General features: G+C 34.0%; 2 protein-coding genes across 2 annotated transcripts; one reads left to right on the top strand and one right to left on the bottom strand.

Moving 5' to 3' along the window:
* The first annotated feature begins 699 nt into the window (after positions 1-699).
* LOC139861458 (uncharacterized) lies at positions 700-1770 on the top strand. The gene is made up of 3 exons (XM_071849847.1): positions 700-813; positions 1049-1281; positions 1436-1770. The coding sequence occupies exons 1-3, from the start codon at positions 782-784 to the stop codon at positions 1495-1497; spliced, it is 327 nt and encodes a 108-aa protein (XP_071705948.1). The 5' UTR covers positions 700-781; the 3' UTR covers positions 1498-1770.
* A 101-nt stretch (positions 1771-1871) lies between these two features.
* Positions 1872-5336, bottom strand: LOC139863033 (beta-fructofuranosidase, soluble isoenzyme I-like). The gene is made up of 7 exons (XM_071851680.1): positions 4944-5336; positions 4813-4821; positions 3658-4514; positions 3027-3188; positions 2699-2934; positions 2504-2591; positions 1872-2239 (listed from the first exon to the last, which is right to left on the bottom strand). The coding sequence occupies exons 1-7, from the start codon at positions 5245-5247 to the stop codon at positions 2048-2050; spliced, it is 1848 nt and encodes a 615-aa protein (XP_071707781.1). The 5' UTR covers positions 5248-5336; the 3' UTR covers positions 1872-2047.
* Between the last annotated feature and the right edge of the window lie 4580 nt (positions 5337-9916).

The raw sequence follows: 9916 nt of genomic DNA, 5'->3' as shown, positions 1-9916 counted from the left end.
ATATATCTATCTATCTATACACTCGAATCAGGTCACTTGACATGTCAGACGTGACTTGTTGAGTCAGAAGAAGTGGAGAGTGGTGACTTGATGTGTCACTTGGGTATTTTTATTATCATTTTATTAAACCAAGAAACAAAATCATGTCGCCTGGGGGACTGATCGAAGTGAAACGGAGGTGTGCGACAGATGTGGGGAGTGGGAAATTGGAGACGCAGGGGTGAGAAGGGAGGCTACTGACCTCTGTTAGCCATTATATTAGTCCATATGTTTAGTTTTTGGGCTTAGCCCATTTTATATTACTAGGGTTTAGCCCTATTTATATCTATGTTTTATATACTATTTGAGGGAGACAAATATTGTATTATACATAGAACATAGATATAAATAGGGCTAAACGCTAGTAATACAAAATGGGTTAAGTCCAAGGACTAATATAATGGCTAACAACCTCCACTCCCACCACCCTAATAAGACAGGCGATCCATATTTGTCTTCGAACATAGATATAAATAGGGCTAAACCTAGTAATACAAAATGGGCTAAGCCCAAGGACTAATATAATGGCTAACAACCTCCACTCCCACCGCCCTAATAAGACAGGCGATCCATACACATTGCTTTGAGTTTATTTGTTTCCTAATTCTAGTTATTGTGTTTCCTTTTAATTGATTGTAATAATCACAGAGCAATGCAGTTTTATTGATTAATTAAAAATTTGGCGTGAATTAACCCGCCGGTCGCCTCTCTCATTAAACATCCGAGCTCCAAGCTCTGCAACATGCACATCCGTTTTCAAAGCGAAATAAACAGGTAATTTCTATATATTCTTTCATTTTATTGAATTATTATTATTATTATTATTGTTGTTGTTGAATATTTCAATCTTGTTTTTCAGATTTAGGTTTTGGTCACGAATACTCTTAATATATTATATCCAAATTTGTTTATGGGTATTCAATTTTGGATGGTTTTGTTTGAAAATTGATGTATATTTGTTTATTTATGGGTATTCTATTTATTTATTAGTATTATTTTTTTTTTTCAGAAACGAAAATCTGACATATTGTACAATACATCCGCCGCCGCCGGATCTTCCCGACCCTCCTCCACCTACCTCCGAGTTACATAAAAGATTGGAAGATCTTCGTATCAACAATCCGGAGCTGTTCAAATCGGAGGTGGCTAAAATGCAACAGATATTGGCTGAAAGGAGATTCAAACGGGACAAGTTTAAGATCAAGATGGGTATCAACCAAGATCCACAAACCCAACTAAATCGTAATAATCACTCTTACTTTTTCAGTTCTTAGATTTTATTTTATTATTATATTATATTGTAATAACAGAAATGAAAATCTGCAGCAGAAAGAAGTTAGCTGCAAACGTTACTTGCTTAGGAGTACTACTTACTGAATTATTATTATTTTTTCAGAAGACGTGCCACGAACATCTGTGCTCAATGCTCAAGCGCCAGACGAAACAAGTCCGGTATAAAATTTAATCACCTTTTTATAATAATTATTATGAACTCATCTAATACATGTTCGGAGCGTTTTTCAAATTCAGTTATACTCTATCTTTGAATTGATTTTGTAAATGGTATAAGGAACAACAGTAGTTAACAAGCAAGTCTGGTAAATGGCACAACGGTTATTAACTTATGATAGTCAGACACTCGAGTTTACGAAAGTATGGCACCATAATAAGATAACAATGTCATTGTTTTTTACTTCTGTATTTAAACTACCTACTAATTCGAATGTCTTGTTGGGGTTGATTTATCTGAATGTCTTTATAATAGGCATGATCACATGGATGCTAAGCTTAAGATAGCAAGACACTGCTACAAGCACAACAAACCATCGATAGAAGTTTACTAATAACTTATTCCCCAAAGTACAACAATAGAAGTTTACTAATACATGCACAACAAATGAACTGAAACCATAGAAATGGTACATGTTTTGTAGGAATAATCTCTGAATAAGAATAACAAAATTAAAATACATTAATGAAAACTAGTACTCCGTAGGATATTAAGATTTTAAAAAGGGTAAGGCTGAACTTGGGCAGTAGCCATATGCCAAATCTTGATAGATGCCTTAACGTTGGCTTCAGTTGCGTTGTTGAACAAAAACACTTTGGCTCCTTCGTATATTGCCTTTGTTGGATACACTCTTGATGTTATTACCGTTCTTCCTCCTTGTGCAAACCCCTCTATCACAGAATGATCCACCTATTTCACATTTACACAAATAAACAATATCATATTTTATTATGTAAAAGGGTAAACAGACAAATTTTTTGTTCAAGCTACTCGGAAAAAAAGGAGTATTTTCACTTAATCTATGTGCGGTCTAACCGGGTTATCCCATTACGGGCCCTTTTCATTGACCATTTCAAAATATATGTCGCTAGAGAGGGTTGAACCTGAGACCTTTAGTGATAGAACATATGGTTTTATTTTGTGTTAGCATTTCATTAATTACATTACACTTACCAATAACCTCATTGTCATTTCTTCTTCATCAAGTACAGGAACAGTGCTCCCATATACCACTTTCTCACCGTCATAATCAAGGGATGACCTGAATTTTTTCAACAAAGAGATAATAATAATAGTTAATCTAACTAAATTAAATATTGTTACATTTTTATGTGAAATGTTTCATTAAATGTTGCTGTTTTTTTTTACCTTAGCTTATCCGTACAAAAATGTGTTGCTACAACTCCATTGCTATTTTTAGCTATGTAGAAATACACTGGAGTCAACTCAGAAAGGGTTCCATCAGCAAGAACCGCAACCCCAAATGGTCCCAACCTTCCCCTTTGGGCTGCACCCGAGCTTGCGGTGCAATCGTATTCATCATTGGTTTCACTTTTTGCTTCTAATGCATCTTGATCCACCTCAAATGTTGCAACTATGTCCAACTGCAAAATGCAAAATATCCAATTGTTATGTTCTAAAGTTCTTATTTAATTTAAGTACATCTTAACGCCTTAACAGATTATAAGTCTTGTACCTGAGTAGCCATGCCTATTTCAAGTGGAATGATCGAACCTGGGTTTAGCTCAATCTCTTTGAATTCACTAACTTTGGATCTTAAACTTTCAATTTCCTCAACGGGCCAATGAAGAAGATGGGTTCCCGTTTTTCTATCTAGCACCACGGTTCTTCCAACATTCTATCATATGTAACATATAAGATCAATACGTCTACATGGGAATTGAGACCCATAATCTCAAATGTGGGTCAATTGGGTCTTGAACAAAAAATTCGGCAGTGTAAACCCCCAAAATAATTTCCCTCCAACCTATTGGGTCCTATACAAAATATAAAGATTCGGGTCTAATCGGTACCAATTCCTAAAGCTCCATAAATAAAGATAGGTTTTAGGGGTCTTGTGAATCCGTCAAACGGGTTGAGCACAAATAATAAATGTAAGTACTAAATAATAATAACTAAAATAATTTGTTTGACCCATTGACTCATGAACCGTTTCGACCAGTTACCCATACCCATTTGGACTAGTTAAAAAATATAACCCATTTGACACATGACCGATTTAACCCAAAACCGTTTTGACCCGTTACCCAAACCCGTTTTAACTTATGTCAGTTTTCTAGAAAATCTGATACGAAAAAGAAACGTACGTAGATAGTAGCCCATCCTCTAGAGAGATCTTGATCAGGACTATCTGATTCTCCAATATAACCCCAAGTAACTCGCCTCTTCTTTAACGGGTCATAAAGACTCTTCGATGCAAAAAATCGCCCATAATCAACTCTGAACCCAATACCCACATCTAGATCTGGGTTATCGGGTGTCCATTTATCAGTCGTTGCATCATAAGTCCCAATTGAATACCAATCCATACCATGTCCCTCCCAACTTTCTTTAATAACATGTTTGATACCCGACCCATAGGCCGCAATATCAAGTGCACTATCATTAGTCAACGAAACAGGGTAAAAGTCAACACATTCCCACATATCAGTATTTGGGACCGAGTGCAATGGTTCATCGGACAACTCGTAGTTAGTGTAATCAGTGGTGTAGTACACAAGTACCATTCCTGTAGTTCCTCTTTTAGTTCCCATAATCATCCGATGCCTTCCATCGGGACCCGTCCAGACTGTTGACGGGTCCCGATAATCTTTTAACCCAATCCCTGGTGGAGTATACAGGATTGGGTTATCGTCATATCTGACCCAATCAACAAGAAGTGGGTCAGATACGTTAACGGGTACAGCTTTACATTGTAATTGGGAAAAATCATTAGCATTTCCCGTGTATAATGCAAAGATTTGCCCGTTTGGAAGGACGGTGGTGGACCCGGATAAAACGCCTTCAATATCGTACCAAATGGTTGGGGTTAAAGCAACTGGAAGCTCGAACCAGTTGATCATGTTTTTCGACACGGCGTGACCCCATGACATGTTGCCCCAAACGGGTGCGTACGGGTTGTATTGATAGAACAGATGGTACCAACCCATGTGGAATAATGGACCTAAAATAGAAAAATCCAACATTCAAATCATATAATTAAAGCAATTAAGATGGACCATTTAGGTTCTTAGGTTATAAACATTAAATTTCTTTAGCATATAGAAAAATATAATGCTATCAAAAAGTTATCATATAGAAAAAAAAATCTCAAAACAACCATAAGAAGATGTAGTATAGTCAAATAGTTACTAGTACTTAAATTTTTCTTATACATAAATTATTTATTTTAATTTTTTAATGATAGGAAAGTTAAAAACTGCAAATTAAGACGTATGAATAAGATGATAAAAAAAACATACCATTGGGATCTTAAGTGTAGAATCCACCAAGCAACATAATCGGTAACCACAAAACAATCAAACAAAAAAAATGAAAATTAGGCCAGAAACTTTCCAAAAGTAGAAATTTTTGATCTAAAAACAATTTTTACCGTAGATGAAGTTTTTCGCCGGTTGAAAATGAAAAGCTGTTCGCTCCCACGTCAACCGATCAGATTGCGAGTGTTGCAGTGAAGGTTTATTCGGAACAGGTTCCGAATTAGTGACGGTATAACTGGAATTTTGTTGGTTACGTATGATGAATACGAAAGCGAAAGCAAATAACAAAGAAACTAAGATGATACTAGACAGAACCCTTATGATCAACTGTTTTTTAACCGCAGCTGAAGGTGGTTCAGGGTGGTCAAGTAAGGGAGTCTGGTTGGGTGCATGTTCAATGTCACTAGTGGTTTTCATGGTTAAGGGAAATGGGCCAAGTGACTTCACTCACTTCAGTGACTAGGTTCCCTCACTAGCTATATTTGGTTTGATGCATTACGTACAAATATATAAGTAGATACGAGTATATTTTTTCATCTTTTTTTTCATCTTTTTTATTTTAATTATTATACTCCGGAGTGGTTATGACATAACATTTTAAACTTTAACAAAGAATTGATAGTGATTTTTTAGGGATTTGATATGGTCCGTTCATATGTTCTAAGAAAGTGTTTTCTTCAATGATTAAATATGAGAATGTAATTAATTAACGATGGTTACGGTCCATATTTAATCTTTAGGTCCCTACCATTATTAATCTATATCATGTTTCTCTTTTGGGGCCATCAAGTGTGTAATGTCCCGTTCTTATTGATTAAAAACGTTCCATATTAATTGATTTCGTTGCGAGGTTTTGACCTCTATATGAGACGTTTTTCAAAGACTGCATTCATTTTAAAACAAACCATAACCTTTATTTCATCAATAAAGGTTTAAAAAGCTTTACGTAGATTATCAAATAATGATAATCTAAAATATCCTGATTACACGCGACCATTACATAATGGTTTACAATACAAATATGTTACAACGAAATAAGTTTCTTGAATGCAGTTTTTACACAATATCATACAAGCATGGACTCCAAATCTCATCCTTATTTAAGTATGCGACAGCGGAAGCTCTTAATAATCATCTGAGAATAAACATGCTTAAAACGTCAACAAAAATGTTGGTGAGTTATAGGTTTAACCTATATATTATCAAATCATAATAATAGACCACAAGATTTCATATTTCAATACACATCCCATACATAGAGATAAAAATCATTCATATGGTGAACACCTGGTAACCGACATTAACAAGATGCATATTTAAGAATATCCCCATCATTCCGGGACACCCTTCGGATATGATATAAATTTCGAAGTACTAAAGCATCCGGTACTTTGGATGGGGTTTGTTAGGCCCAATAGATCTATCTTTAGGATTCGCGTCAATTAGGGTGTCTGTTCCCTAATTCTTAGATTACCAGACTTAATAAAAAGGGGCATATTCGATTTCGATAATTCAACCATAGAATGTAGTTTCCCGTACTTGTGTCTATTTTGTAAATCATTTATAAAACCTGCATGTATTCTCATCCCAAAAATATTAGATTTTAAAAGTGGGACTATAACTCACTTTCACAGATTTTTTACTTCGTCAGGAAGTAAGACTTGGCCACTGGTCGATTCACGAACCTATAACAAATATGTACATATATATCAAAGTATGTTCAAAATATATTTACAACACTTTTAATACATTTTGATTATTTAAGTTTATTAAGTCAGCTGTCCTCGTTAGTAACCTACAACTAGTTGTCTACAGTTAGATGTACAGAAATAAATCGATATATATTATCTTGAATCAATCCACGACCCAGTGTATAAATATCTCAGTATTGATCACAACTCAAACTATATATATTTTGGAATCAACCTCAACCCTGTATAGCTAACTCCAACATTCACATATAGAGTGTCTATCGTTGTTCCGAAATATATATAGATATGTCGACATGATAGGTCGAAACATTGTATACATGTCTATGGTATCTCAAGATTACATAATATACAATACAAGTTGATTAAGTTATGGTTGGAATAGATTTGTTACCAATTTTCACGTAGCTAAAATGAGTAGTTTTTACCAATTTTGTTTTGCTCGCCATTTCTTCGTTTCTAATCCGTTTTGAGTGATTTAAGCGGCCACGGTTTCGTATTGAACTTGACTTTATGAAACTAAACAGAAAAGGTATAGGTTTATAGTTGAAAATACAAGTTACAAGTCGTTTTTGAAAGAGGTAGTCATTTCCGTCGAAAGAACGACATCTTGATGACTGTTTTGAAAAACATACTTTCACTTTGAGTTTAACCATGATTTTTGGATATGGTTTCATGTTCATAAGAAAAATCATTTTTCCATAAGTATAGCTTTTAAATCAAAGTTTTTCATAGTTTTTAATTATCCAAATCAAAACAGCCCCACGTTGTAACTACGACGGCGTAAATCCGGTTTTATGGTGTTTATCGTGTTTCCGGGTTTTAAATCATTAAGTTAGCAAATCATATAGATATAGATCATGTGTATAGTTGATTTTAAAAGTGTAGTTAGAAGGATTAACTTTATTTGCGAACAAGTTTAGAATTAACTAAACTATGTTCTAGTGATTACTAGTTTACCACTTCAAATATGATAGCTTTTTATGTATGAATTGAATGATGTTATGAACATCATTACTATCTTAAGTTCCTTGGATAAACCTACTGGAAAAGAGAAAAATGGATCTAGCTTCAACGGATCCTTGGATGGCTCGAAGTTCTTGAAGCAGAATCATGACACGAAAACAAGTTCAAGTAAGATCATCACTTGAAATAAGATTGTTATAGTTATAGAAATTGAACCAAAGTTTGAATATGATTATTACCTTGTATTAGAATGATAACCTACTGTAAGAAACAAAGATTTCTTGAGGTTGGATGATCACCTTACAAGATTGGAAGTGAGCTAGCAAACTTGAAAGTATTCTTGATTTTATGTAACTAGAACTTGTAGAATTTATGAAGAACACTTAGAACTTGAAGTTAGAACTTGAGAGAGATCAATTAGATGAAGAAAATTTAAGAATGAAAGTGTTTGTAGGTGTTTTTGGTCGTTGGTGTATGGATTAGATATAAAGGATATGTAATTTTGTTTTCATGTAAATAAATAATGAATGATTACTCATATTTTTGTAATTTTATGAGATATTTCATGCTAGTTGCCAAATGATGGTTCCCACATGTATTAGGTGACTCACATGGGCTGCTAAGAGCTGATCATTGGAGTGTATATACCAATAGTACATACATCTAAAAGCTGTGTATTGTACGAGTACGAATACGGGTGCATACGAGTAGAATTGTTGATGAAACTGAACGAGGATGTAATTGTAAGTATTTTTGTTAAGTAGAAGTATTTTGATAAGTGTCTTGAAGTCTTTCAAAAGTGTACGAATAAATATTAAAACACTACATGTATATACATTTTAACTGAGTCGTTAAGTCATCGTTAGTCGTTACATGTAAGTGTTGTTTTGAGACCTTTAGGTTAACGATCTTGTTAAATGTTGTTAACCCAAAGTTTATAATATCAAATGAGATTTTAAATTATTATATTATCATGATATTATGATATATTAATATATCTTAATATGATATATACATTTAAATGTCGTTACAACGATAATCGTTACATATATGTCTCGTTTCAAAATCCTTAAGTTAGTAGTCTTGTTTTTACTTATGTAGTTCATTGTTAATACACTTAATGATATATTTAATTATCATATTATCATGTTATATATAAAATAACAATGTATTAATATGCTTCATATATATTTAGTAAGACGTGGTTATAACGATAATCGTTATATGTATCGTTTCGAGTTTCATACGTCAATAGTCTCCTTTTTAAGTATATAACTTATTGTTACTATTTTTAATGAGATACTTGATGATCATTATATCATGTTAAACGTATATATTTATTCATTTATGTATCATCATGTCATATACAACTTATAGCGTTCGTGAATCATTGGTCAAACTGGGTAATCAGACGTTTACAAAATTTCCGTTTCAATTAACCAAGTCTTAACAAGTTTGATTGCTTAACATGTTGGAAACATTTAATCATGTAAATATAGTTTTCATTAAACATATAATCATAGAAAGGTTTTGGAAAAGTTCGGGTCACTACAGTACCTACCCGTTAAATAAATTTCGTCCCGAAATTTTAAGCGATTGGAGGTGTTGGCTCATCTTCTGGAAATAAGTGCGGGTACTTCTTCTTCATCTGATCTTCTCGTTCCCAGGTGAACTCGGGTCCTCTACGAGCATTCCATCGAACCTTAACAATCGGTATCTTGTTTTGTTTAAGTCTCTTAACCTCACGATCCATTATTTCAACGGGTTCTTCAATGAATTGAAGTTTTTCATTGATTTGGATTTCATCCAACGGAATAGTGAGATCTTCTTTAGCAAAACATTTCTTCAAATTCGAGACGTGGAAAGTGTTATGTACAGCCGCGAGTTGTTGAGGTAACTGTAGCGACCCGACAAAATCGTCATTGACGGCGCCGTCTACTTAGGTCCCGTTACGTGGTCATAAGTGACCAAAAGATATGTCGCATTCATTTCAAATGTAAAGATTGTTCAAAGTTTACGAGAATAGTTCCACCACAAGTTACGTTACAAAGTTATAAGTACAAATGAAACTTATGCGACACAATTTAAAAGTAGCCAAAAGACGCTCCTTGTATGCATATATACTCGTCATCCAATGCAAGTATCAAAATAATGAGCGGAAGCATGTATCATGTATCGTTCAAGGACCTGAGAAAAAACATAGAAATCTGTCAACGAAAACGTTGGTGAAATCATAGGTTTAAGTAAGTAAGTACAAGTGAACCACAAGATTTGCATCAATGAAATAATAGTAATACATTCCAAAAGTTTGTTTCACGAGCACCCAATTATCAATGCTTAACATTCCTTCCATAGAACCCCATCACTTAGTGCTAGAACATACACTGTTTCTCGAAAATATATTTCATTCG

This window comes from Rutidosis leptorrhynchoides, chromosome 8 (assembly GCF_046630445.1).
Source record: "Rutidosis leptorrhynchoides isolate AG116_Rl617_1_P2 chromosome 8, CSIRO_AGI_Rlap_v1, whole genome shotgun sequence".
Taxonomy (NCBI): domain Eukaryota; kingdom Viridiplantae; phylum Streptophyta; class Magnoliopsida; order Asterales; family Asteraceae; genus Rutidosis; species Rutidosis leptorrhynchoides.
Note: the sequence above shows the minus strand (reverse complement) of the source record. Positions and strands in the feature narration are given on the sequence as shown.